Source organism: Colletotrichum phormii (genome assembly GCF_030913505.1).
Source record: "Colletotrichum phormii strain CBS 102054 chromosome Unknown BDP81scaffold_21, whole genome shotgun sequence".
In the NCBI taxonomy this organism is placed as follows: domain Eukaryota; kingdom Fungi; phylum Ascomycota; class Sordariomycetes; order Glomerellales; family Glomerellaceae; genus Colletotrichum; species Colletotrichum phormii.
The window spans coordinates 630,309-656,995 of NW_026851463.1; the positions used below are offsets into that span (position 1 = coordinate 630,309).

The 26,687-nt window shown below is 50.1% G+C and overlaps 10 protein-coding genes across 10 annotated transcripts; 8 read left to right on the forward strand and 2 right to left on the reverse strand.

The window, feature by feature from the left end:
* The first annotated feature begins 1,037 nt into the window (after nt 1–1,037).
* BDP81DRAFT_436390 (CTP synthase) lies at nt 1,038–4,189 on the forward strand. The gene is made up of 11 exons (XM_060591128.1): nt 1,038–1,232; nt 1,438–1,494; nt 1,561–1,608; nt 1,763–1,790; nt 1,909–2,038; nt 2,095–2,199; nt 2,319–2,343; nt 2,413–2,440; nt 2,491–2,627; nt 2,678–3,670; nt 3,724–4,189. Exons 1-11 carry the CDS (start codon nt 1,158–1,160, stop codon nt 3,829–3,831), a joined length of 1,734 nt encoding a protein of 577 aa, XP_060441209.1. The 5' UTR covers nt 1,038–1,157; the 3' UTR covers nt 3,832–4,189.
* Nucleotides 4,190–4,974: 785 nt separating this feature from the next.
* BDP81DRAFT_397984 (general substrate transporter) lies at nt 4,975–6,840 on the forward strand (the record flags this gene model as incomplete). Its single annotated transcript, XM_060588394.1, has 4 exons — nt 4,975–5,185; nt 5,274–5,681; nt 5,749–6,148; nt 6,204–6,840. The coding sequence occupies 4 exons, from the start codon at nt 4,975–4,977 to the stop codon at nt 6,838–6,840; spliced, it is 1,656 nt and encodes a 551-aa protein (XP_060441210.1).
* A 1,839-nt stretch (nt 6,841–8,679) lies between these two features.
* Nucleotides 8,680–8,980, forward strand: BDP81DRAFT_436393 (uncharacterized protein). Its single transcript, XM_060591129.1, has one exon. It carries the CDS (start codon nt 8,692–8,694, stop codon nt 8,941–8,943), a length of 252 nt encoding a protein of 83 aa, XP_060441211.1. The 5' UTR covers nt 8,680–8,691; the 3' UTR covers nt 8,944–8,980.
* A 1,688-nt stretch (nt 8,981–10,668) lies between these two features.
* On the forward strand, nt 10,669–11,679 carry BDP81DRAFT_409519 (uncharacterized protein). The gene is made up of 3 exons (XM_060589081.1): nt 10,669–11,204; nt 11,277–11,298; nt 11,365–11,679. The coding sequence occupies exons 1-3, from the start codon at nt 10,938–10,940 to the stop codon at nt 11,502–11,504; spliced, it is 429 nt and encodes a 142-aa protein (XP_060441212.1). The 5' UTR covers nt 10,669–10,937; the 3' UTR covers nt 11,505–11,679.
* A 391-nt stretch (nt 11,680–12,070) lies between these two features.
* BDP81DRAFT_436397 (heterokaryon incompatibility protein) lies at nt 12,071–14,054 on the forward strand. The gene has a single exon (XM_060591130.1). The coding sequence runs from the start codon at nt 12,106–12,108 to the stop codon at nt 13,978–13,980; it is 1,875 nt and encodes a 624-aa protein (XP_060441213.1). The 5' UTR covers nt 12,071–12,105; the 3' UTR covers nt 13,981–14,054.
* Nucleotides 14,055–14,447: 393 nt separating this feature from the next.
* Nucleotides 14,448–14,847, forward strand: BDP81DRAFT_464183 (uncharacterized protein; the record flags this gene model as incomplete). Its single annotated transcript, XM_060594120.1, has 2 exons — nt 14,448–14,537; nt 14,611–14,847. 2 exons carry the CDS (start codon nt 14,448–14,450, stop codon nt 14,845–14,847), a joined length of 327 nt encoding a protein of 108 aa, XP_060441214.1.
* A 1,053-nt stretch (nt 14,848–15,900) lies between these two features.
* BDP81DRAFT_100497 (sugar transporter-like protein) lies at nt 15,901–18,477 on the forward strand. The gene is made up of 11 exons (XM_060581361.1): nt 15,901–16,062; nt 16,155–16,413; nt 16,484–16,632; nt 16,685–16,870; nt 16,928–16,974; nt 17,024–17,131; nt 17,201–17,595; nt 17,656–17,818; nt 17,882–17,905; nt 17,999–18,114; nt 18,176–18,477. The coding sequence occupies exons 2-11, from the start codon at nt 16,208–16,210 to the stop codon at nt 18,423–18,425; spliced, it is 1,644 nt and encodes a 547-aa protein (XP_060441215.1). The 5' UTR covers nt 15,901–16,062; nt 16,155–16,207; the 3' UTR covers nt 18,426–18,477.
* A 52-nt stretch (nt 18,478–18,529) lies between these two features.
* On the reverse strand, nt 18,530–19,664 carry BDP81DRAFT_474568 (S-adenosyl-L-methionine-dependent methyltransferase; the record flags this gene model as incomplete). The annotated part of the gene is made up of 1 exon (XM_060594693.1): nt 18,530–19,664. Exon 1 carries the CDS (start codon nt 19,583–19,585, stop codon nt 18,530–18,532), a length of 1,056 nt encoding a protein of 351 aa, XP_060441216.1. The 5' UTR covers nt 19,586–19,664.
* Nucleotides 19,665–21,613: 1,949 nt separating this feature from the next.
* On the forward strand, nt 21,614–23,449 carry BDP81DRAFT_464174 (amidase signature domain-containing protein; the record flags this gene model as incomplete). Its single annotated transcript, XM_060594119.1, has 5 exons — nt 21,614–21,756; nt 21,823–22,226; nt 22,278–22,347; nt 22,425–22,801; nt 22,953–23,449. 5 exons carry the CDS (start codon nt 21,614–21,616, stop codon nt 23,447–23,449), a joined length of 1,491 nt encoding a protein of 496 aa, XP_060441217.1.
* Nucleotides 23,450–23,705: 256 nt separating this feature from the next.
* On the reverse strand, nt 23,706–25,612 carry BDP81DRAFT_328842 (cytochrome P450 2D18; the record flags this gene model as incomplete). Its single annotated transcript, XM_060585255.1, has 5 exons — nt 23,706–24,210; nt 24,268–24,722; nt 24,859–25,018; nt 25,088–25,372; nt 25,422–25,612. 5 exons carry the CDS (start codon nt 25,610–25,612, stop codon nt 23,706–23,708), a joined length of 1,596 nt encoding a protein of 531 aa, XP_060441218.1.
* Between the last annotated feature and the right edge of the window lie 1,075 nt (nt 25,613–26,687).

The window sequence follows — 26,687 nt, forward strand, 5'->3', positions numbered from 1 at the left end:
TACTCAAGTAGCCGGCTCTGCATCTAAATAATAGACTATGAACAGATCAACTTTCACACGATCTTACTTAGTACTGAAGTAATAGTTTGATCATTGTTGGAGGTTTACCTCACGATAGATGAGGTCACGGGTGAGCTAGATCAGACTTCACCACACGCTTGAAATGATAGTCTTCTGTTGTACCTTTTAGAGCAATTTCTCCGTATTCCATTGAAGCATGGAAACTAGTTTCTTTCAGTTCTATTTCTATAGTTAAGCTGGCTGTGTGATTTTCACACTGATTGAAAACCCTTAGAGCACAAGCAACGAGCCTGCAGAAGCAATAGAAAAAGAGGCTGTCATGACAGACGACTCGTCGCTCACCGTTAGTACTGGGTGACAGTGTAAGGTCATGAAATTCTATGATACCATGCTTACCATGAACATCATTTAGAATGCGAGCTCATAGACAATAGGTAATGCGTATCGATGAAGGTCGTTTCCTTCCCTTATATGGTAGTTTCAAAACTGCTCAAAATGCCACAATTAAATCTTTACCAAGAGTGAGTTTGGGCAAAAGAGAAAAATGCGAGCACAATATTTATCTTCAACGCCTATAAAATGTATCTAAAATCTTGGATAGCATGTCACATCCAGTTGTGGCTCTGTGTCCTCTCATGATCAGTTTTACATGTGGCTTAGAGGAGGAACTCGGTGAGCGAAGAGATCACCTCGGTGTGGGGCACGTGAGCAAGCCTCGTTTCTCATCAAGGTGTGGCTCAAATCCACTTTACACGACTCACGGACCACCCCACCCCGCTACGCTGCCCGCTCCTCGTTGCCCTCCGCTGTGATCGAGGCACGCCGCAGACGGCAGGACCCCGGTCCCCTGAGGTCAAGTCCCGAAGGGCGTAGGCAGGCAGGCACGCCGCACGCAGAAAATAACCGGGCAGGTTCAGAGGCTGCACCGGCCGTCATGCGTTATCGATAACCAAAAATTTCTTTACTTCCGACCGCGTCGCGTCCCGCCTTTCACTCTTGACTCTCTTTCTTCCCTCCCCTCCATTCTGCCAAACAAGAGTTGATCGCCACCAGACAGCCTCGCCCCCTCATCTTGAACGTATACGATAACCCCCTACGAAAGATTTTTGTTGTCCTGTCGCCAAAAGTCAGCCATCATGCGTTACGTTCTCGTCTCAGGCGGTGTCATCTCTGGAGTGGGCAAGGGCATCATCGCCTCTTCCACGGGTCTGGTGTGTATCCGAACCCCTGTTAAAATTTCCTTATCTGCGGGCTGTGACTTCACACCTGAGAAGCTCTGCCACACCACCCAGCCAGCCATTGGGGTATGGCGGGGTGTTTTCTCCTTGGGATCTCACAGCCATATCATGCATGCAATGCAATGCAGTCAAGCTCATATGATGCACCATTGCTAACGGTTGGGGTTTTTATGAATAGCTCCTCAAGACCTTGGGACTGCGCGTCACTAGCATCAAGATCGACCCGTACCTGTCGGTGAGTGAAACCACCCCTGAACCCCTCTCTTGACTATGTGTTCCAGTGGCTGACAACGACGTGCAGGTCGATGCTGGTCTCATGGCCCCCGCCGAGCACGGCGAGTGCTTTGTGGTTCGTATCCCTTGAATCCTGAATTGCTCTTCCTGGTCCGGGGGAATAGAGGCGAGTGCCTCTACCCAAGTCTCGTATATCATGACGAGACGGTGGTGATCCCCGGAGCAGTCTTTGATGTTATGACTCGACGGAAGAAGCTAACCATCATCAGTTGCACGATGGCATGGAGGTAGATCTCGGTAGGTGAACCTCTGGACGACATCTGAACCATGGCTTCTTCCCCTTTTTCTTTCCCGGGGAAAAAGCCATCGCCATTCGCATCATTCGCATATCTCTGACACAGAGGCTCGTACATAGACCTGGGCAACTACGAGCGCTACCTCAACATCCGTCTGACGGGCGAGCACAACATCACCACCGGCAAGGTGTACAGACACGTTATTGACAAGGAGCGCCGCGGCGATTACCTTGGAAAGACGGTTCAGGTGTACGTTTGGCCTCCATAGGTCTTCCTACATCTTTCAGTTTGCTGACAGATGCTAGCGTGCCCCACGTCACCGATGCGATTCAGGACTGGATCGAGCGTGTTGCCAAGATTCCCACAGACGACTCTGGCGAGGAGCCCGATGTCTGCATTATCGAGCTTGGGTACGTCTCAACGCGTTCCCTTTCCAGCTCACAACGATGTGCTTCGCACACGGATTCTTCGGTTTAAGATGGTGTCGTTGCGAATATCAAGTGATTTAGATGCTAATAAGCTACTACAGAGGCACAGTCGGTGACATCGAGAGCGTACGTTTTGCTAGAGACGTGCTCAACAAAGAGGACGTTCCACTTGAAGCAAACTGACACTACATCTAGATGCCCTACGTCGAGGCATTGACTCAATGTTTGTGCCACAAGCTTTTCCGGGCTGGTTCGACTGCTGACTCCTGATAGTGCGCCACAGAGCCGGAAGCGGCAACTTCATTCAGATCCACGTCTCCTACGTGCCCACCATCCACGGCGAGCAGAAGACGAAGCCCACACAGCATGCCGTGAAGACGGTCCGCAGTTACGGCCTGGTTCCTGATATGGTAGGAATGCGTGCTTCTGGTGGTCCGTCCTACTGCTAACAACTGCCCAGATCGCCTGCCGCTGCGAGCAGCCTCTTGAGGAGGCTACCGTGAGGAAGATCGCCCTCCTCTGCCAGGTCGATGTTCCTCAGGTCCTCGTCGTCCGCGACATGCCCACCATTTACCAGGTTCCCCTTCTCCTGGAGGAGCAGAACCTCATCCCCTGGCTGCGCAAGGCCGTCAACCTGGACGCCCTGTCCATCCCCCAGTCTCGCATCGCCGAGGGTGCGGCACTGTGGAAGACATGGGCTTCCGTCGTCAGCCGCCCGTACGATGGTGAGATCAACATCGCCCTCGTCGGCAAGTACGTCAAGTCCCAGGACGCCTACCTGTCCGTTGTCAAGTCTCTGGAGCACTCGGCGATGCACCTACGCAAGAAGCTCAATATCTGCTGGGTTGATGCGGAGCACCTCGAGATCCAGGCTAAGTCTGCGGACCAGGCCCAGTACCACAAGGCGTGGCACGATGTCTGCACCGCCTCCGGTATCATCGTTCCCGGTGGCTTCGGTACCAGAGGTACTGAGGGTATGATGAAGGTTTCCAAGTGGGCGCGCGAGAACGGCACCCCGTTCCTCGGTGTCTGCCTTGGTTTCCAAACCGCCATCATCCAGTACGCCCGCGACTTCCTCAACGTCCCTAACGCCACCTCGGAGGAGTTCGACGCCCAGGCCGAGAACAAGGTCGTCATCTACATGCCCGAGATCAGCCGTGACAAGCTCGGCGGTACCATGCGCCTCGGCCTCCGCCCGACCGAGTTCCAGCCCGGCAGCGAGTGGTCCAAGCTGCGCGCCCTGTACGGCGAGGCCGAGTCGGTGGAGGAGAGACACCGCCACCGTTACGAGGCCAACCCTGCCTACGTTGAGAAGCTCTCCGAGGCCGGCTTGAACTTCATCGGAAAGGATGAGACTGGCGAGCGCATGGAGATCTTTGAGCTCCAGAACCACCCCTACTTCGTCGGAACCCAGTTCCACGCCGAGTACCAGTCCAAGGTCCTCAACCCCAGCGTACGTCTGCCCCCACATCCCTTCTCCCCGCGTAATACTGACAAGCAGGACAGAGACCCTACCTCGGCTTCGTCGCCGCCAGCGCGGGATGCCTCGACCGCGTGGTCAAGGAGGAGCTCGCAGCCTCCAAGCAGACCAACGGCGTCAAGCACGTTGTTTAAGGATATTTCGTCCTTTTTTTTTTCTCGCATTTTTCTTCCGGTATTTCTGAAAGACGGGATACACGATAAAGAATGTTTATTCCAAGGTAGACATGACATGGGCAGGCAAGGCATCCGAGAAGGCAGTTGGGATTTCTTTTACTCAAACCACTAGAGATTATATTGGGCTATCCAGAAATGAACCAACCAAAACACCTCATGAATGAACGCGCGTCTGATTAGATGGGGAACTTATCTTGGGGGCAAGGCGGATGGCATTCTCGGCGGCGCGGGCGTTTTCTTGTTTTAAGGGATGATCAAATCTGCATATTAAAATATTCTGGGCTACAAATATAGGGGAAATTGCTCTCGTTTTCAATTTTGACTGCACAATATTACATCTTCAAGTGAGCACTGTAATGACAGCCAGCCTGTTTGGCTTTTCGCCATCCACTATGGATTCTTTGCTTCGATATTCCTGCGCCCTGGGCCCTGGGTCCGCAGAACGGGGACGGATATGTTAGGACCTCAAGTGGTCTGCGAAAAGGATGAGTTCACGTAAATCTTCACAATGTATCTACCGAAGCACGGAAAAGCTACCATCTGCATAACATACTCCGACGTGGTATTTTCCGCCAATGAAGGTCTGGCGGTGATGTTTGTCGAACTGTTTGTTTGGACCCTAGGACATGAATGCATGTTACCACGGTCAGCTGCGCATGTCGACATATCGAGTAACGCTACCAACTTGATGGACCTAGTATTCCAGCAAGACGCGGTGATATGAAGTGCCGTCTTGGCGTGAACGTGGGATTTTCGTACATCTCGTTACTACCGTTGGTCGTCTGGATCGTCACCCCGCATTGAGAATGAGGGGTGCATGCGGCCACATGGGATGTTGTTGGAGTGAGGGACGGAGCAGGGGGTGTCGTATCACTTTACGTCTATCGGTTGGACTGCCCGATATTCCCAAAAGGTCTATTTGGGGGAAACGCCGTCTCGGCGACGGCTGGGAGATGACTGCATCTTCTGTAGAGTGCTTGACATAAAGTCGATGGGGGAGGACCTCACTTACACGCTGTCTGGTCCGGCAAGAGACCACAACCATACCGTTGAGCTTTCGTGACTACTTACGGGACTCGTTACGTGGTAGGAACTTTGAAGATGGCGAAACACGATGAAGCGACAGAGCACCGCGTCGAGGCGACGACCTCCGCCTTGGACGTCGAAAAGAACAACGCCTTAACCCACCGCCACGCCAAAGAATTCAACGTCCAGTCCGTCGCCCTCGCCGATGCCATTGCCAAAGACAAACCCGACTATAAGTCAAAGTCGCAGATGACGCTCTATGCCATGATGTGTCTCTGCGTTCTAAGTGCGTCCCCCAAACACACCCTCCCCATCTCTTCCCAACGAGATGAGATATGTGAAACCGAGAAAGTCACCTAGCTAACCAGCCAAAGACGGCATAATGAACGGCTACGACGGCTCCGTAATGTCCGCCATAAACGCAATGGACCCCTTCCAATCCCGCTTCCAAATCGGCCTCACGGGCGAACTCAACGGCGCCGTCTTCTCCATCTACACCGTCGGCAGCATCATCGGCAGTCTTCTGTGCGGGTACATTATGGACCGCTGGGGCCGCCGCGCCTGCATGTTTTCGGGCGCGTCCATGATTGTCCTCGGCTCCGTGCTGCAGGCGAGCAGCTTCAAGCTGCCGCAGTTTTTCATCGGGCGGTTCATTGTAGGTACGGGGACGCCCATGTGCGGGACGTCGGCGCCGGTTTTCTTGGTGGAGATTGCGTATCCTACGTGGAGGGGGTTGGCGGGAGGGTTGTATAATGTTTTGGGGTGGTATATTGGTGCGAATAGTGAGTCTATGTTCTTTTGGGTGACTTGGATGGATGTTTGAGACGGGGAGCTGACTTGTGGTGATAGTGGCTGCTTGGACATGCTACGGCACAAACTTCATCTCCAACGACTGGGCGTGGCGTATTCCCTACATCGTCCAGCTCGTCCCGGCTACCATTGTCATCTCGGTCGTGTGGTTCCTACCGGAGAGCCCGCGCTGGCTGTGGTCGCAGGGACAGACTGATCGCGCGACGGAGATCCTGACAAAGTACCACGGCAACGAAAATCCGCACTCGGCTCTTGTCAAGCTCGAGCTCGATGAGATCCGGATGTCGCTGGAGGCCGAGCAGGAGCTCAGGAATAATAACTGGAACTATAAGATCCTTATTAACAACAGACCGAACCGGTACCGCATGTGGCTTATCATGCTTGTCGCCGTCTTTTCTCAGTTTATTGGGGGATCAGTGATATCGTACTATTTACCTGCGTCAGTAACACATTTCCAGCATGAAGTAGAATGTTACTAATGGGAACTTTTGCAGCATGGTGCGAGGCGTCGGTATCACGGACTCGAGCCGACAACTCCTCCTCAACGGAATCAACACCGTCATCTCCTTCGTCAGCGGCATCTTCGGCTCCTTCTTCGTCGACAAAGTCGGTCGCAGACCGCTCTTCCTCTGGGGCACCCTCCTCACGGGACTCATCTACATCCCTATCAACATCCTCGCCGCAAAAGCAGAACACTACCTCGATGAAGGCACAACAGTACCCAAAGCCCAAGCCTACGCCTTCATCGCCATGATCTTCTCGTACGGCATCTTCTGGGGCTTCTGCTGGACGCCGCTGCAGGCGCTGTACCCAGCCGAGATTCTGAACAATGAGATTCGCGCAAAAGGGATGGGCGCCAAGGGGTTCATCTCTGGTGTTGCGAGTTTTATCAATACGTATGGGACGTCTGTGTCGATTAAGCATATTGGGTGGAAGACGTATACGATTTTCTTGGTGTTGCATTTTGTGCATCTGGGCTTGATGTATTTGTCTTGTGTTGAGACCAAGGAGAGGACGTTGGAGGAGTTGGAGGAGATTTTTAGTGATGAGAAGCCGGTGAAGAGGAGTTTGCAGAAGACTACTGTTGTTGTTGATCGTGGGTTGGGGGTTAAGATTAAGGACGATGCTTGAGTAGCAGGTGTTCCTCATGGACTACCATCTTGAGATGAGTAAGGTAGGCTACCTGGCTTGAAATGAACCATCAATATGTCTGCCAACCGACTTTACGCAGAATAGAAGGCCCAAAGGCGTATTGACTTTTTGTCATGGTACTTTCCGTAAAAGGTGCGGAAGAATTGACTAGATATTCCAACTGTTCTATAGAATCTAACTTTTCAAAAACGGTTGACAAACCCCGAGCCGATCGAGGGCTTACTTCGTCCCAAGAGCCGTCACTATTCCTAGAGGACCACTGAAGGCGTGGTATACGCAGTGAACTTGAAGGTTCGAATAGTCGAATGAACTCATCTTCAAGTGCCTGATAAGAGGTTTGAAACGTTTGAATACCACCCACTGGAAGCCGTCAACTTCGTGAATGTTTGGCCTAGGCTGATTTCGTAGATTCAAGTCCCGCCCCGGCCCGGCGGTCCTTGACGCCATGGGACGTACGACTTAGGTAGCGAACTCGGGCGCTGGTAGTTCTACAAGCAGAAAATCTGCAAGAGTCTTCAACATTCTAGAGAGCCTTCTCAACTCTGTGAGGGCTTGTTCAACTGGTCACAGATTTGAGACGTGTTCTTCATCTTCAAGCTCAAAGGTGAGTCGTGGATTTACTGCTTTGACTGCCCGATCCCTATCCCATCGAGTGCTGTTGGGCTACAGATACATTCACAGAAGGGATCCTGACCACTCAGGGGCAGCCAAGAGTTTTCTCGACCAATCAATGGCCCTATTTGAAAGGTACTTCGGTTGCCTATATATTTTGAGTGTGATAGAGGTACCAGCAATCATCAGAGTTACAAATCGCAACCCCACACTGCTTGCATCCTGACCTCGTCTTCTTTCTCCTATCTCTTCGCAAGTTCCGTGTGACTTCGCCTAATGCTATTCGTTTGTTGTTACAAGACAAGCAAGCAGAGGGCTTCAGGACGTATCGCAACGTTGATACAGGAATGTACAGACCCTTCAGAGTCACTATCGTCGCTCGAGGCCATCGTGACGAATTGGCATGTGTAGATAGGCGATTTTGGTGGTGAAGGGAAGCCAGGGATTCCTAGGGGTAAATGACGTACTGTCATGTATTCCTGATGTGAGGGGTTAAGAGTGGGTAAAAGAATGGAGCAATGTATCTGTAGCCCAACAGCACTCGATGGGATACGAAGCTCGGTTTCGGACTCGACTCAATTGTAAGCTTGGACCAGCTTTGATTTGATGCTGCTCATTACTTGATTCGGGTCGATCGTGCCCGTGTCGGAGTTGCCTGAGGGTACGAAGTAGTTGTGCCTGGCAATTAATTAGGTTTTCAGATTTTCCCACGTGGCAATGCGTATTGACCAAGCTCTAAATGGCTAGGATTCGCCGAGATGTAGTTCCCCGAGGCCGATGATTACATGTAGAAAATCGCCATGAGTCGCGTTTTCACGGCTGTTGAAGAACTGGTGGATGTTAAGCTTCGACCTGACGCAGCCAGTAATTTCGTATTAATTACAACCATTTCACGCATGCGGATGCCACAGATTATGTATTTGACACTATGCTACAAGATGAAGTCTTGTCGAGGAGAGATTTACAGTTTACGGATTGTCTGAGCTCCATTTCCTATTCAGGTCATCATATCCACGAACAAATTGGCGACATGAATCTGAGAGAAGAATGATTAGAAGAGCCTCAAGGGTATCTTTGGTATATAAAGCAGTCAAATTCTTGGCTTCAGTGCACCCTGCTGCACTTATCTCTTGCCGCTTGTCAAACCACGTACTTAAACACCATCCTGGATTTCTGCTGTTAAAATTTCCATCAAGAGCTTCGTCATACGCAGCCAAAATGCAGTTCTCATCAATCTTCGCGACGCTGATGCTCGCCGTCACTGTCACAGCTATCCCCGCAGGCGATGGTTGCCGCAAGTCGGAGGGCATCAAGACCACCTGCGTCATGTCGAGCAACCGCATGGCCTGCGACTGGCCGGCGTCATGCCCCGCTGGTCAGAGGGTCAAGTTCTTGGATAACTCGCCACAGTGCAAGGATAAACCAGCGGGTACGCCGTGTACCGGATACTGGAGCTGTTGCCCCCGGTAAATGTCCTTGTTTGACTGAAGTTGGGAGAAGAATGAAGGTAGGTTCTCCAGAACCAAGTTTGTGTATGTATTCTTTTGAAATATGCAGCTGAAATTTGGGCTAGCATATTTGTAAATATAAGAACCATGGTGTTCTTAGTTGTGTGTTCTTTGGCCTGGCGTTAGGAGAAATAGGCGCTGGCCGAGGCATTGAGCCAATGGGAGGTTTTATCTATAAGCTCTAACAAAGAAAGATGTTTACTTCTTATGAAACCTCAACCTATGCTGGAGCATTTATAGTCTACGAATCCTCAGGGGGGAGATTTCTGGGCAATGATTGTCAAATGCAGGATTCGCAAGATCAGCTCATCATCGAGAATTATTTTGATTCCTCTGAAGCTTCGTAACCCAATGCCAACTATGAAACTTCTAGCAAATGTGGCCAACGCTTAGTAAACGAGTATAACGAAAGGATGACTGAGATGTTTGAGTGGAAGGATATGAAAGAATAAGAAGAGCTGTACAGTGTTTCACTCAGTATCACCGCCGTTTCCAAGCCGAGAACGTCGCACCTCAATGATCACGACGAGCACAACGTCACCTATCGTGTGGCTGGAGCCTGCCTCAAAGTAGGGCTTGGGAAAGTTCCGCAGAGGGAAGAAAGCCAAAAGACTTCAGCGGACCAGTGGACACTAGCATTTGTGACAAATAAGTATCATTGATCAAATTCTATGAATTGACATCAAGTCGCTGTGCCGAAATCGTCACTCGCATCCATTTCATCCCCCTGTGCTCTCCGACATGAGAGAGCTCCATGATAAATCATGGCCCAGTCCAATCAGTTGCCCGAGATGCTGACAATGGTAGGGTCCGAAGAGTTGTAGTCAATGATGTGGAGCTCAGACTCAACCCAAGCATTGAGACCGTAGCTATCATTGGTGTTGTCGGTGAAACTGTAGTTGTAGTTGTCCTGGGTGCTGATCACATGGACTGAAGAACCCTTCACTAACTTGAGGTGACTGACCCATACAGGCCAGTTCTGCTACTGTCTCAGGCTCGCAGAATGTGCCTACAAGTGGCGTTATTCGTCGAGCTCATCATACTACACGTGGATTGCATGCTCTGCGGATGGACATATGTGGAAGTCATCGTGAGGGCGACATCTAGCGTGGCGTTCTCGGCCGGGAAACGGCGGTGACGTTGCGGGGGCGGGACGGCACGGCCTTTGCCGCCATTGGCTCACGTACGGCTGTTTCATCTCTCCCCAACCACTGTTCACGATCTATATAGATTAGTCAACTAGGTGACTTGCTTTAGATCGGCAGAGCTTTAGCTAAGAGCTAGATAGCTCTCACAGCGATCACATATCGTTGCTGGTGAGAAGGTACCCTGCCGCTTTCGGGAAAGTTCAATCCCGTTCAGCTATACGTTGATCCCGGTGTTATGTCTCAGATGGGCGCTAAAGCTTTGATAGCGGTGCTCTTCGACTAATCATCCGAGATTGTGTCCACATGTTGGCTTCGAGAGGCATGATTTGAGCGAATCACAACATCTTGACTAGCTGATTGACACTGCACTATTGAACTGTGATTATTTATTTATGAGACAGCATCTCAGCCGCAACTTGGGATGGAAAAGCGGAGACTTCAAGCATCTCGCTCGATTGGAAGAGTTTCGAAGAATCAGATAAATCCAGTAACGTATCTGGTTGGTATATCGTGGACACCACTGACCAAAATCGTTGCTCCCTCAACTAAGCGCTCAGCCGCAAAAGCAATCTCATCCAGTCGGGGAGAGATGCGGAAACGCGGTAATGCCACTCAAGTCAGTTGGCAACAGATTCTCGCGATTCAGGCATGGTAGAAAAAGGAAACGATGAAAGGAGAGACTCCGATCCATTCCTTCAAGTGCAAATTTATCAATAAGGCCGTCTCCTAAAGACACAATCGGGCAAACGCAATTCTGAGATCTCAATAACGATCGGGACACCAATGATCAAAGCTCTCCTGGTTAACGATGCTGTCAACTTCTCCGAGAAACGTGGCCTTGGCATGGGCTATGATTACTAACAGGGCTTTGGACGTATGGATATTGTCAGTTCTATTGTCATGTTCAAGGATTCCACATTTGCGGACGGCATCGATGCCCCCAAGATCACCACCCTCGACGTGCCCGCTTTGCGCCAGGGTCCAGAGCCAGAGAAGCAATAAAAGAACGCCGAAATTTCCGTGCCCAGGGGCCGAAATCGGCTTGTTGTCACCCTTGCGTATACAGATCCACAAGGTATGCTATTGCAGAATGACTTGAATCTTTGTTCTGTTAGCGGTTGCTGAAAGATATGGCAATATGGGAAAGGGCACGGAGTTTGATCACATTAGTAAGTCTATCTCCTTCAGCAGGTATTAGTAAGAGGCTGTCAACTTACTAACATTAACCTCAACAGATAACGTCGAGAAAGTCATCTGGGACATTATCCCAGGAAAAACTTCCAAGGTTGTCGTTCGAATCTTTCGGAACGTAAAACCAGAGCTGGCGGCAACCTTTGCTGTGGCGTGGGACATCCGGGCTATGGCGAAGCTCTGAATCCTCTTTGTACTACTTGTCCTTTGGGGATCTGTGAAGAGAAAGCCACGAAGATGAACTCAAATAGTCACACACATCAGGCAGTATTCTTGCGAAGTGCGGGGAGCGATTTGGTCCTTCGCGTTTGATCATCACTGGATGTTCCTGATGTGTTGCACCATGTCGCATTCGCGTCGTGCCATTACTTGAAGTTTTGATGGTCGCCAGAATCATGTTAACCTGCATGACCAACAGATATGATGCCCAAGATGCTCAAGTTGCCTAAGGTGGACCCGAGCGTTGGACGGGGTTGACAGACAGGATGGCCGTGAACCGTGATGCCGCGATCTTATTGCCGACTGCAACTTACTTGAACACAAGTAGGTACTCAGGAAACGAGACCTCGGGACTGAAGCGCGCTATTCGAGCGGAGTTGCAGCGCTCGCTTACAGACTGATCCTTCGCCGGGGGTAAGCGTGCCACGTAGAATTGCTTAGTACTTAACTTGGGTGACCCCATGACACCACCGGCTACATGACTCTCTCCCTCCCGTCAGCAAAAGGCCTCATCCTTCTGTGCAGATCTCAGCAAGTTTTGCTTCTCTCAATCTCTCAGCTCTGCCATGATACTGGCTCCGATTTATTCGAGTCGATTGGCTAGCCGGTGTATCCGGATTTTGGTTCTGCAGCCTGGTTCTGACACTGACCCGATCCAAATTGGACTCCAAGAAGCCAGTATCGACGATCCCCCGATTTTCGAGGCCCTGTCATATGTCTGGGGAGATCCGTCACAGCGCCGAGAGGTCGACTGCTCGGGACAACCAGTCTCAATTACTGAGAACCTTAACGATGCTCTCCGGCACTTTCGGCGTCCAGACCGAGCATTGTTGATATGGGCAGATGCCCTATGCATCAACCAAGACGACATGGACGAGAGAGCCGAGCAGGTAAAACTTATGAGAGAGATATATTCCCGTGCCGACAAGGTGGTGGTCTGGCTAGGCCTCGACGACGAAGGGCGGGCCCCCCGTGCGATACCTTTGATTGAGACAATCCATCAGGCTTGCGACGATCACGCACTCGCTAAGAACATTGAGCTCTTGAATATGGCTCACTTTACACCGGCGACAGAGGCGATGGAAGGACTTGCAGGGGTCTCTGTCGAGAACATCGCCGCGGTTGGCGTGCGTCTGGGCAAGCCGGAACCAGAGCCAGAAGATTGGGAAGCACTTGCTTGGCTGCTGTCTCGACCTTGGTTCACCCGAGTTTGGTGCGTGCAAGAGATCGTTCTCGCCCGTTCATCCAGAGTTTACGTCGGCTCTGGATCCTTAGATTGGGTCAAGTTGGGGGTCACAGCTGCCTGGCTCAGCGAGCAGCATCTCGCAAACGACTACGATGTATCGCCTGAGATCGAAGGTATACCGTTTGACAATGCGCATGCAATGTTTGACACAAGCGATATACCAGAATCGACATTCTTGGAAATACTCATTGCTTTTCGGGATCACCATGCCACGAACTTGAGGGACAAGGTCTACGGGCTGCTGGGACTCATGCGCCCAGAAAATCTCGAGCTTTTCCCTAGCGTAGACTATCGAAAGAGCGTGGCGGAGGTCTACGCAGATGTTGTTATTACTGCTGTCAGAGACAGCGCGTCATTGGCTTCTTTGTGCTATGTCCAACATGGAGTCGAGTACAACCGGACCGATATTCCTTCTTGGGTACCAAGATGGGATGTAAGTGGTGACGTTTCGACTATCCTTGATAGCCGATCCCTAACAGCCTGGAAAGAGGGCGACAGGCATGGCCTTCCAGGACTGAAAGATTTTACGCCATCATCGGACGGCAAACTATCCGTGCCTGGTGTTAGATTCGACACCGTTGGTTGGTTAACCCGCACTCTCGACGTTCAAGACTTCAGGGAAAGATCCACGGGAACTGCAGTATCACCTCACCCAATGATAGATCTATGGAATCTTGCGTCTTCAAAAAAGTTGTATCCAGGGTCTCAATTTGAAGACTCGCTTATGTCCGTGTTGATGATGGCCCTTACTCTGACTGCTGGGGTTACTGATGGATACGAGCGCGTCGATGAGCTCGAATCATCTGACGACCGTGAGCAGTTTCATGCAGACTATCTGACATACATACACAACTTACTAGAAGTCTCTGGCCTAGAGTCTCCAACTTTCGAGCCTCTGAACATAGCGTTGAGTGATGGAAACGCCTCCCGGTTCAGAGTCGCAGCGTCTCGTGCTTGCGACCAGCGACGAGTGTTTGGGACATCAGGGGGATTTTATGGACTAGCGCCAGCCTGTGCAAGAGAAGGAGATATTGTCGTAATGCTATACGGTGGTCCGGTTCCGTTCGTTCTTAGAGAGGTTGACGACGGATGGTGGTTATTGGGCGACTGTTTTATCGACCCGCTCATGCCCGAGGCTGCTGACGACAAGATTAGAGCAAGATTTGGCGAGGAGGAAGTCTTTGTGCTTGTCTGAGAGCGACTCGAGGCGAACGCAGCATAATGTCAATACATCGTAGTTCAACGACCTAACATTAGTACTCATTTCGGCTCACAATATCCTGAACCCCGTGAATTCAGGAAGTTCCCCTCAATCAAGAACTACCGAGGTGGATCTCGCTTTGCTGTGCCCCCGGGCTGCGTACCTTGCCCCAACGAGTTACACACAGGTGATTACATCATTTTTTGGTAGGAAGGGCTCTATTTGAAGAAACCTGTTGGTCACCACGATCTTAAACCACGCGTATTGGCCGATGCCACGACCTATTATTTCCGGGCCGGAGCAGAAGGATCTTTGGAAAGCGGAGTTACTCACATAAAGTCGGGGAAATCCCAACGAGCCCCTCAAAAACGCCTTTGAATAATCTTTCTTCGGGACTAAAGACCAAATTTTCGACATTATTCAGTTGACAAGAAACAACAACCCTTTTCAAAATGCACTCCATGTCAGAACCTCCCGAGATCGTCACCCCGCAGGACCAGGCGGGGTCCACAGGGTACCAAGAAAGCTGGAGCTTTATTGACGATGTGAAGGTTAGTCATCGCCTTGTACTGGTTAACAAGCCGGTAATGTGGATGGTGCTGATTTCCCCAACCAATATTTCAGCGACGCTTCGAGACAACTGAGCCAGAGGTTTATGCGGCCTTTATCCAGGCCCTGAGTAGCTTCTATACTGCCACACAAAACACTACTGGAAACTCTGAAGGGGTGCTCTTTGAGACTCACGAAACTGTGAAGGCGTTGCTGCAAGGACACGATGACTTACTAGAGAGGTTCGAAAGCAGTCTTCCCCAAGATTATCTTCATCGGAGGCATGAAGCAGCCGCAAGAAGGCAAAGCTAGGACCATGGGAAGAAAATTATTTGTTTTACCCATGGAGTTTCTCTTCGACAGCTGGATGATTGAATGAAGCTGTCAGTGCCGGGTGATTTCGTTTAAGCAAATCTGGGTTGAATTGTCTCGATGGACCCTATTCACACGAGTCAAGCTTGTTGTTCTGATACGCTGATGTGAACCGGCCTGGAAAACCGGGAAAAGACATGGTTTTATAGTGCGGCTGACCTTTTTAGTCCGTCGTAACTCATCCGATACTATGGCGACAACCTCTGGAACCCTATCTGACATCGAGCCACATTGAAGGAACGTCATATGACAAGACAGACTCGGCTGATGTCGTGATGGCTTCAACCATCTGTGGCCTCTGCCCGTCACGTGACCTCGGTTACATAATCACCGAGGCCCACACTCGCTCGCATCACCTATTTCAGAGCGAGCCTCGTACCTATTCTCTACTTTTAATAGATAACCGTTCTCTATCACAAATCTCGATGCCCACATTGTGACCATACGACAGCTGACCTGTGCTTGCATGAGTCCGGGTCAACGGAGGCGCTCGGTACGCAATCATCTTGGTGTTCTGAGCTTATCCGGTCCCAGAATTGCATCCATATTCCTTTTCCGTGCAAGGTCCCTCCATCGCCCGTGGGATACTCGTTTATCACCCCAACGCTCCAACTTGATGCTCCCGAGGTCTTCATGGAAGCTGTTCCCAACTTGCGGAGATCCTCCGCAAACTTCAACCACCCAAAATACTCAACCAACCGTAACTCGCCAATGCCGCTTTCCCCACAGCTCCCAAATAGTCTTGGCGTACTTCCCCCTCTTCTTGAACAATCCTAAAGTCTTGGTTTAACGCCAGCTTATGAGACATTGTTGCCGGCTGTTTCTGGCTTTCTCCAGGTTGGCCCTAGGAAGATCCCTGATATTTATTTGTTTCCGCTCATCAGCGACAACTCTGTGCATGTCAAGTACGGGATTTCATATTGCCATCCAATTACAGGTCATACTGTCAACCCCGGACTTTTGCAAGTCTAGTCTGGGGTTGCGGGGTGGCTCAACCATGTGGGGGATGAAGAGCGAATGTTTCTTGATACTCGCGCGACTTGAGAACCTAGTTATATATCAGTTAGAATGCAAATACTTCTACTAGCCTGGTGACCTTCTAGGAAAGCGGTTCGGATGCAATGGCATGCCGGTTATTTGAAGAAATCCTAGACTGTGAGTCTACTGCGTCTCTATATAGACCTCCACTGCCGGCAACCCTTTCGGTTCCAGATCCGACGCTCCCAACTGACCACTATGCCACTTAGAGCATTATTCCATCGAATTATTTTAAATAAGACCCAAACACCTTTCGGTCACAATGGCCTCCAAGAGCGACTTTGAGGTCCGCCATCTGCGTAAGGCGGCCGAGAATGAGGTGGAAGAAAAGCTTGGGCAGTCGGCCATTTACGAAGCCAAGCAAGCTTCGGACGAGGAGCATGCGCAGACACTTCGTCAGGCACTCAGCCAGAACCGCAAGGCTGTCTTTTGGTCTATCATGATCTCCATGTCCATTGTGATGGAAGGGTAAAGACTTTCCTGCTTTGACTACCTTACTCATTATCCCGAGGCACGTGCTAATCAGTGATTCCTCTAGATACGATGTCATCCTGATCAACAACTTCTTTGCCTATCCGGAGTTCCAAAAGAAATATGGTAGTTGGTATGGCGAAGAAATTGGTTATCAAGTCTCTGGGCCGTGGCAAACAGGTCTGACGATGGCTTCCACGGTCGGTGCCATCTTTGGTAAGCGCATGCATTCGGCTTTCCAAATTGACTAGCAACTAACATCGACCAGGCGGGTCGATGAACGGATACTTTGCGTCCAAATATGGCTATCGATGGGTCATGATTGGTGCCATGTTCTTCCTGAATTGCTTTATCTTCGTCGTGTTCTTTGCACACTCTGCCGCCATGCTTCTAGTTGGCCAAATTCTCTGCGGCCTTTCTTGGGGTGTTTTTGCGACACTCAGTCCAGCTTACGGTGAATCTCATCTATGATATTTGCTTTCTTGCCCCCTACTGACTAGTCATGCCCTAGCCTCCGAAGTCTGTCCTACCAATCTTCGCGGTTACATGACTACATATGTGCGTTGTCTCCAGGCTACTATGAGGTGTTACAACTAAACCAACTCAGGTGAATCTTTGCTGGGCAACTGGCCAGCTTATTGCTGCTGGTGTTCTCCGTGGGTGTCTTAGCATTGAGGGCGAGATGGCCTACCGGATCCCTTTCGCAATTCAATGGGTAAGTTTGCCCCGAGTGGCTATCTTCTAGCCTTTGAGCTGCATCGCCTGACAGAACACCCGGAACAAGCTCTGGCCAGTTCCTCTGATGGTTGTTTCCTATCTCGCACCCGAAAGTCCGTGGTATCTAGTCCGGAAAGATCGCCTTGAAAACGCTAGACGGTCCATCGAGAGACTCAGCGGTGACAAGACTCAAGACCAAATCAACGCTCAATTGGCAATGATGGTTCACACAACCAAAGTCGAATCGGGAGTGACCAGCGGTGTGACATACCTTGATTGTTTCAAGGGTATTGATCGTCGACGCACGGAAATTTGCTGCGTAGCGTTTGCGGGGCAAGTCATGTCTGGCAGCAGCTTCGCTTACACCCCGACATACTTCTTTACTACCGCGGGAATGAACACAGCGAATGCGTTCGAACTGAGTCTAGGAGCAAAGGGCATGGCCTTTCTTGGAACCGTTTTGTAAGAACCTTCTGTCTGAATCATTAAATGACGATGATCAAGCTGACTTTAACCGTTAAGATCATGGTGGCTCATTACTAATTGGGGTCGTCGCGCCATGTACGTTACCGGGATTGGAGCTCTTACCGTCATCCTGTTCATCATAGGCATTCTTGATGTATCTGCTGGCGAGAAGGGCCTTTGGCCGTCTGGTGGTCTTTGTGTCTTCTGGCTATTCATCTACGTGAGTAAAAACTCCTAATGCATCTGAAATACCAAAGTCAAGGGGCGAAGCTGACATTTTCAGTCTCTAACTATTGGACCTATTACTGTAAGTCACCAGGACTCAAGTTTCTAAACCCCGTCATCTTGCCTGTTACTTTGCAGGTACATGTAGACAGAGAGGTCCTAATAAACGCAACAGTACAGCGTCATCAGTGAGACTTCCTCGGTTCGGCTTCGCCCATTGACAGTCGTGTTATCACGAAATGCCTACCAGATTGTCAATATAGTCTCTCAAGTCCTCCAGACTTACATGATGTGAGCACTACCTCCTTGTAACTGAAGAAAATCTTGAAAACGGATGCTAATCGACGTCAAGGAACCCTACGGAGTGGAATCTAAGAGGCAAGGCCGGCTTCTTCTGGGCGGGTACTGCCGGAATCATCTTCGTTTGGTCGTACTTTCGCCTGCCTGAGTGTAAAGGCCGTACGTACGAGGAGTTGGACATGTTGTTTGCTAGAGAGACTCCGGCCAGAGACTTCTCAAAGGCTCACGTGGATGCCTATGAGGAGGCTTCGGATCATATCGAAGATGTTATGGAGGCAACACCACAGAAGGAGGAACTTTAGATAACGCGCTTTGCTATGATAACTCGAGATACTCCACCCGAAGCTGCAAATGCCGAAAAGAGGCCACCCAGTTGACTAAAGATTGTTGATCATTGCCCTAAAACTTACAAAGGCTTCAGCCCAGTGACGACAACGAAGTCGAAGATGGGGTGAACGTCTCTCTTCCATACTGCCGCTCGAACCCCAGCATTGAGGACGGTGACTTCCTCCGGGGACCATCCCAAAACGTCCTTGAACAACGCAGCAGTGAAAGCTTCCACCCCTTCCAGGAAATTTACTCCCATAAGCGTGCCGACCTCCTTCAACCTAGCGTCTTTAGGCCAGCTGCCAATGGGAAGCTTAAATCTCTGCTCGCCCACCTTCTGGAAGCCGGCTTGTTCGGTCCAACGCTTGAAGGATGGTGCCGGGTCCATTGTTCTTCCGATCTTCTCACAGGCCTCCATGAGTCCGTCCATCATTTGGACCATGGCGTTGTCAGGCTTGAGTGAGCCATCCTCAGAGTATAGAGTGTTTGCAGATTCCTGGAACTCGACCCAGCCTCCGGGTTTCAGGTTCTCGTAGATCTGGTTTACCAGCCGAGGCCAGTCCTTGATGGAACCTGCCATGTAGCGGCAGTGAATGTAGTCGTATTGCTCAGGCTCCGCCCAGTCAAGCTCGACGTCGTCGATGATGAACTTGACGTTCGGTGGCACCCATTGCGGCTGGATGGGACTGAGGTCGTTCCCAACAATCACCTCTGCCTCGGGGTGCTCATCTCCAAACTGAATGGGCCAAATCCCTGTGCCGGTGCCGATATCGAGGACCTTCAGCCCCTCGGTCTTGATTGGCGCAAGGTACAAGCGATCATTCATCAGCCTGAAGAAAACGTGATGGATCATATCAAGCCGGTCCTGTTCCTCCTCGTCGTTGGGAAAATTGTAGGAACCGGATTGATAGCCATGGTACCGGCGACCGTGCTTCCATTCGTAAGTTGACGTGACTGACTTGAGCGAGGTGCTGGCACGAGAAGCCTCATCGTCGCCCCAAGACGAGTCATTTTCTTCCCGATCGACTTCTACCTCCACTTCGGGAGCGGGCCGCTCGGGCTCGGGCTCAGCTACGGCTCCAGTCTGGGGGCTAGCCGGAGTCGAAGCGGCAGGAGTCGGAGTTGGTTCCGCCATTTTCCTTTCGTCGGGAGTAATGACAGAGCTTAAAGGACCAGATCAATAGAACAAAAAGCTTTGATGAGTTTGAGTCGGGAGTGTAAGGTGATCCGGGTACTCGGTAACGCCTCGTGGAGAAACGAAGGAAGATCAGAAGAAAAAGAAGAAAGCAACGCTGTCCTTCAACGGTCAGTCTCCAGTCTAGAGCCCGCTGCGGGGCACCGTAGAAGATGGTGTGGCACCCGACGGCATCGCGGACCTGTAAGGTGAAGACTTGCGACGTGGGTTGTAATCTTGATGGAGCGCATAAAGCAGATCGTCCGGTTTCCCGATTCTGAGAGGTCGATTGACCGCTAATTTGCCGTGCTAAGTTCAGACTAGAGTTGCTGACGACAAGGATGCTCGTGGTGCAACGTCCCATCAACTGCTGACCGTTAAGAACTCTCGGGGAATGATCGGCAAAGTTAAGATGGAACGGGGGCTTCGATATGTCCGTCAACCATTTTTGGGGGATTTTTCAGAGTGACTTAAACCACTTCAATACGACTTATTCTACGGGGCCATCAAGTAGGTGAAAGAACGGGTTGTCTGCCGCTCAATGGATTCTGTCAACTTCTTTCTTTCTGCGACTAGTATTGCAATCAGGACTACAACTACCTTTCTTGATTACAGTGTCTCCCGGCAAGTTCTGGATATGGTACGGGAACGCGGTACATGAAACTGAAGTACTTTATATAGTGATGGTGCGGAAACCTGATGATAGATTTGCGGTAGATTTTCTAGTGAATAAGTATTTCTTCCTATCTGACGGTGTATCCATAGATGTCGCAAAAACGACGCCGTTAATTACGGGCAGCAATTAACGCCATATATACCCTACGACAATAGACGAGCCCATGGGGAACCACATAGAGATAAAGCGCCAATTCCCCAATGCAGACTAGAGCACTGAGCACAACTTTTAAAAGAGCTCTTCAGACAAGCCGAAAGTTGCAATGTAAGTCCGCGTCGAATAATCGAGGATACACTAAGCATTATCAGCATACGAACGGCCACAGTCATGCATATGTGGGTAAGTATGTATGAACTTCAGCAACTTGATATCTAGATTCTTTCCGGGCTCACTGGAATCTGTGATTGAACTCTTGTGAATTACGTTACTTCAATTAAGGTCGATTACGTTGAAAGTATTGGAGACACCACTCTCATAGAACCGGCACTGGAATTCATCCGCGGGAAGCCCCGGCCCCAGCCTTACATCGCAATGTTTTCTCATAAGTGCATGTATGATGCATAAGATTTGACAAGTTGAGGTGCATACGAGTCATCAGGGAAACAGACTGTTCGAAATCAACACGCTTAGCTTCATCAAGAACCAGAAGTGGTCTCACGATTCAGCGGATGCATTCAATGTGTTCTAACTAACACAGAGTATGAGTTAGGCTGCAGACAACTACTGTGTGAGACAGCCGTGGACTAGCAAGTCTGACTTAGTCATTCAGCCAGCCCACCAAGGGTTCTTCGAATGCAGCTAACGCGTGAATCAGCCCACCCTATTGAGCGAGGACTAGCCACAAGCACGTATGTCTCAGAAATCATACTTTGCTGAAGAGAAACGGCTGGCAAAAAAGCGGCATACTGACACATCGCAAACTCTCCATCGACACGCATGTTGGCCGAAGCAAAGGTCTTCTGGCTTCAACTCGTCTTATAAAACTGCGAGTCTCGACGCAATTCGAGGTTCCACCTTCCACCCTTGCTATCAAAAACACCGGTTCCACGCACAAGAACTATTGACAATTTCTCGCACTTGGCCCTTTCCCCTCAACAAACTTTCAGTCAACTCTTATCCTGCCAGATCAGCCTTGGTAAACGATGCGTCTATCTGGAACATCCTCGAGATTACCAGCTTGGCATCATCTCAGATCGTTGTTGGTGCTGGCAAACTTTGTGTCTCCGGCCATTAGCCAACTTGTGGCCAGCAACAGCTTGGCGACTCCTTTATTCCCACTCCTGCAGAATGAAAACACCACGAAACTTTTCCCCATGCCGGTTTGCGCGGGCACCTTCAAGTTAGAAGAAGCGACCATCGACCAGATGCAGAAGGCCATGACGGATGGCATCTTGACTTCTCAGCAATTGGTCATGTGTTACATGCAGCGGACTTTCCAGACTCAGGAGTACATCAGGTGAGATTCCATCCCTTGTGCTGACTCTCCAGATGAAGCTTACTAACTTACCTTTCACTCCAACAGTTCCGTCATGCAATTGAATCCGGACGTCATGACAATCGCGGCCGAGAGGGACAAACAACGAAAGGCAGGCCAAGTTCTCGGTCCGCTCCATGGAATCCCCTTTACTGTCAAAGACAACATCGCGACGAAGGACAGTATGGAAACAACTGCCGGGAGTTATGCGCTGCTTGGAAGTATCGTCCCCCGCGACGCCTTCGTTGTTGCTCGTTTAAGAGCTGCAGGAGCTGTGCTATTTGGAAAATCCACGATGAGCGAGTGGGCAGAGGGCTACTCCCCAAGGGGCGGGCAGCCACGAAGTCCTTACAATCTGGTATTTAATCCCATGGGAAGTAGCTCTGGGATTGTAGTAGGAGCAGCTGCCAATGCGATCGCCTTTTCTCTCGGTACAGAAACGGACGGCAGTGGTAAGACTTTGTTTCATTCACACCATATAGACACTGCTGACTCGGTGTCAGTCATTAGCCCTGCCCATAAGAACGGCGTAGTAGGCATCAAGCCGACTGTCGGACTGACTTCACGAGACGGGTACGTCGGCCATACACCACTTAATAACTGAGCCCACTTGCGGAGAAGACTCAATTAACATATGTAATCTTACATAGAGTCATATCAGAGTGCGAACACCAAGACACGGTTGGAACTTTCGGCCGAACTGTCCAAGACACCGTCTACGCCCTTGATGCCATCTACGGCATCGATCCAAGAGACAACTACACCGATGCCCAGTGCGGAAAAACGCCACCATCGGGAGGATACGCGCAGTTCCTCACCAACAAGACTAGTCTGTGCAACGCAACATTCGGAACTCCATGGTACAGCTTTTGGAACATCTCCAACGCAGAAACCAAGGCACAGCTTGACGGCCTGATAACTCTGATCCAGGAAAATGGCGGCACCATCGTTAACTTCACTGAGATTACCGATCATGAGAAGGTCGTGAACAAAACAGGCTGGGATTGGAATTGGCAAGGCAAGATAGGTCACCCTGAAAAAGTCAGAGTATACCGTCGTTTTGGTCGACTTCTACAACAACATCAAGAAATACATGTCTGGACTTCAGAATACGAAAATTCGATCACTTGAAGATATTATCAAGTTCAACTAACGTTATGACAATGACGGAATCGAAGGGGGTTACCCCTTCAATGGGAGCTACACAATGTCTGGACGTTATAAGGCTTACCATGGCCTTCCAGCTTTTCGTTCCGGTCAAGATGGCTTTCTCATGTCTAATGAGACTCAAGGAGACCAGAATGACACTTACTGGAAGGCTCTTGACTACATGCAGACCACCACACGTGTCGGCATCGACGGTGCACTAAGCTACAATGGAACTCGGCTTCCAGGCTTGCTTGTGCCTGTATCAGTAGCCCAGACTTACCAGATCGCGGCGCAGGCTGGATATCCAATGATCACAATCCCCGCAGGAATATATACCGATACTGGCATGCCCTTTGGGCTGGGAATCATGCAGACTGCATTTGCTGAAGGAGAACTTGTGCGATGGGCTAGTGCCATTGAGGATCTACAACTGAAGTCGGGTACATCGTTCAAAAGAACGCGGCCGAAGTGGTTGAGACACCTGGAAAGGCCTATCCCCATCGATCGGGAGCTAAAGGGTAACTGAAAGTTTGAGGCAATCACTAGGGTGTTCATTGTATCGTACAGAATAAGTGGTAGAAGACTTCAGGCGACGAAAAAGAAGAAAAGAGTAATGAGGATGAAAATGGTCTCTGAGTACACAAATTTCACTCGTACTTGCTGCTGCCTTTGTTGCCGTCCCCAACAGTCTGCCAGGCCTTGTTCGGACTTAGATCAAGCCTCCGTACGGCGTCGAAGATCTTCAGTCATACTAAGAATATGACTGTGCAGACCCCCAGTACTCACTCCCATTGTTTCAGAAACTCCGCAGCCGCGCCGAAACTCTGTTGGATGACCTCGACATGCTTCTTGCTTCTCGGCACAAACTTCACCTTGTATTTCTTAGGAGTGTGCAAGAACCCCTCCACGTATCCTTCAGGGCTCGAATCTAGTTCAACCTCCTTTCCATCGGGCCCAATTGCGGGCTCAATCTTGAACGCCCAGAGTATCTGAGCTACCATGCGCCATTGGGATCTCTCGGCAAGATGTAGACCAACGCACATACGCCGCCCTGCACCGTACGAGTAGTGATCACGCTCTTCGTACTTGGGTGAAGCGGCGAGTTCAGGTGCGAGTTTATCGGCAACTGGGATATAACGGTCCGGGTTGTATGTAAAAGGGTCCAGCGACGAGTCGCTATTATGGTTGAGTGCGTATACTGGTATGAAGATGGAAGAGCCAGCTGGGATGAACATGTCACCGTACCATCGGTCTTCCTTGGCTGCATGAGGTATGCCGGTAGGTGCTCTAGGTACACAGCCTAATATTAGCACCATATCTGGAGGGTTTGATCGGATTGCTTACACTGGTTTCAGCCGTAATCCCTCCTTTACAATACAATTAATGTACGGCAAGTCCTTGAAGTCGGTCCAATTGGGAAACCTCTCCACACCACAGACTCTGTCGAGTTCGACTCTTGCTTTCTCCTGGGCCTCGGGGTGCTTCGCAAGGAGCATGATGTTGCTGAGTGTTGCCGTGGCTGTCGTATCGGCAGCTGCCATCTGTAGGCCCCCAAGGAAATTATTGAATTCTGTGTCACTGAGTGGCACATCGCACTTCATCTCCTCGTCGAACAGTTTATCAATGAGAGATTCTCTCCTGATACCCTTGCTACGCCGCAGTTCCACGTCTTGGCGAGCCTTGGTCCAGATGTTTGTGACAGTATGGTATAATTCCTTCCCTTGTTGCCTGGACTTGGATAAACGATCCGGGATCCATTGAAGAATTGGGAACTGCTCCACAGGTAGGTAAGAGCCGGGCTCGAGAACGGTCGAAACCTTCACAAGATCAGCTAACTTCTTTCCAAGTTTCAGGAAAATCTATGGTAGAAAATCTTACCCCATCCATGGCAATGTAAACCGCCTAGTTTGTATTAGCTCTTGTGAGATGATATACCTGATTCAAGGTGGAATAACTTGCATATGACCAGAAGCTCTCCCAACTGGGAGCACGCTGGCCGAAAATTGTGACAGTTGCGATAGAAGCAGTGGTTCGTTTCACACTCTCCATAAACCCATCAGGCCTCTTCAGTAGATCGTGCATCAAGACAGAAATCCTGCTTAAATTAGACGCAATCATTCTAGAGGCTACATGCAACCGTTTCGCAGTTGTGACTGAAACTCACTCAGACTCTTGTACTTCCCTCAGTGTGCCGTCGAGATTCTTTGGAGAGAAGTATGTGGCTGCAATCTTCCGTTGTGCTCTCCACTTAGGACCATCATGCATCAAAGCAGTGTTCTCTTGACGCATGGTGAGGTCATACTGCTGATCAATGGGTCTATCGTTGTAATAGGCCCCTTTTGATGTCAAAAGTTCGTGAACGGCATGTCTGTCGTTAAGCACAATCATGGTACTTTGCCCGACCTTGAGAGAGTAGATCGATCCATACTGATCGGCCCATTCTTTGAATCTGTCTTTAGTTAGCGAGAACGATAACTACCATGAGCCAATTTACTTACTTGCTGTACATGCCTTTCGAGGGAATCAGATGAGCATTTCCAAGGATGGGAAGAGTTGGTGGACCGGGCGGAAGATGTTTCTCTCTACTACCAAAGGTGAGGATTTTGAATGCGAGGAACACCGCTGGGATGATCCAAATGAGTGATGGGTAGCTACCCAGCACGGGCAGATCAATTATTGTCACGGTCATGGCGAGTGTTCTGGCATGAACTGATTAGAACATATCGACAATGAAGGATCACGGAGGATCCAATCTCAGCCTTAAATATTTCCTTTAGAGAGGCAAATACGTGTAATCGGAAGCTTCATCCACAAGGCCTAATAACAACTGCCGATAGTCCATCAGGCTTTGCACATCGGATCTGCCTTGCTCGGTCTAAGAAGCCTACTTGGCGCATGCCTGTCAAGGAGTGGGGTTCGAATCGTTCCCTTGCAATCGCGTCCCGTCCCATCCCTTGTCTTGGCCCGTCGGTCATCTTGCTGCAGCGGAGAAAGATTGACGTGATTGTGCAACGCTGACTGCATGTTTCCCTGAGTCAATCGGATGTTGCCAGGTTCGGCAACTGAATCGTAGAAAAGTGGTTTTTTGGATGATCTTTGCCGGGCACCGGGCCGAGAAACGTATAAGTAGGCTATCGGACATCATCTTGCCGCTTGTTGTTGAAGTGGTTACCTGTTTGCCTGTTATGGAAATGGATATACAGAGCTCGGTGTGTAAGTTCGCCATAATGGATCACTTGCACAAAGTGTTTCCTGCAAGCTGACGTGGTTTCGAGACAACTTGATGAGGAAAAAGAGCCTGAACTGTTGTGAGGGTTGCACCAGTTTTGCGATTTGACTCGATACGACGAGACGAGGGAGTAAAACACACTGCAGGTAAATCATGCGGTTCAAAGTATGTGGCTCTTATTGCCTTGTCACTGTTGCCAAGGGCTTTGATGCAACGTCTTGGAAGCCACTTCTATCCAATCCAAGCGGCTATCTGTATTTGGGTATCTGAGGAGGGAAGCATTTGCTGAACCGCAGCTGGGTCGAGATACTGGCGACCTAGAAGTGACGTGGTGTGGTTCATTAATGGTCAAGCTGACTGCAGTCGCCGTAATTGCTGTCAACTCCATTGGCTCCGCTAAGAGGAGGCAAACCCCGTATAAGCTACAGGAAATTTCCCTTCAGGCATCATAAGCGATGCGATCTTCTCAGGGCAAAACCTCATGTACATACGGCACTCAAGTGGATGACAGAATGATTTGCCGCTGATAGCCTGA

Bases quoted from the DNA above. Each gene is read 5' to 3' on its own strand.
- BDP81DRAFT_436390 (XM_060591128.1), top strand. From the start codon at position 1,158: ATGCGTTACGTTCTCGTCTCAGGCGGTGTCATCTCTGGAGTGGGCAAG. The intron at 1,233-1,437 runs GTGTGTATCCGA...TTTTATGAATAG, and splicing joins TCGCCTCTTCCACGGGTCTG to CTCCTCAAGACCTTGGGACT. The intron at 2,200-2,318 runs GTACGTCTCAAC...AAGCTACTACAG, and splicing joins GTCTGCATTATCGAGCTTGG to AGGCACAGTCGGTGACATCG.
- BDP81DRAFT_436393 (XM_060591129.1), top strand. From the start codon at position 8,692: ATGCAGTTCTCATCAATCTTCGCGACGCTGATGCTCGCCGTCACTGTC.
- BDP81DRAFT_409519 (XM_060589081.1), top strand. From the start codon at position 10,938: ATGCTGTCAACTTCTCCGAGAAACGTGGCCTTGGCATGGGCTATGATT. The intron at 11,205-11,276 runs GTATGCTATTGC...AATATGGGAAAG, and splicing joins TGCGTATACAGATCCACAAG to GGCACGGAGTTTGATCACAT. The intron at 11,299-11,364 runs GTAAGTCTATCT...TAACCTCAACAG, and splicing joins CACGGAGTTTGATCACATTA to ATAACGTCGAGAAAGTCATC.
- BDP81DRAFT_436397 (XM_060591130.1), top strand. From the start codon at position 12,106: ATGATACTGGCTCCGATTTATTCGAGTCGATTGGCTAGCCGGTGTATC.
- BDP81DRAFT_100497 (XM_060581361.1), top strand. From the start codon at position 16,208: ATGGCCTCCAAGAGCGACTTTGAGGTCCGCCATCTGCGTAAGGCGGCC. The intron at 17,596-17,655 runs GTAAGAACCTTC...TTAACCGTTAAG, and splicing joins GCCTTTCTTGGAACCGTTTT to ATCATGGTGGCTCATTACTA. The intron at 17,819-17,881 runs GTGAGTAAAAAC...TGACATTTTCAG, and splicing joins TCTTCTGGCTATTCATCTAC to TCTCTAACTATTGGACCTAT.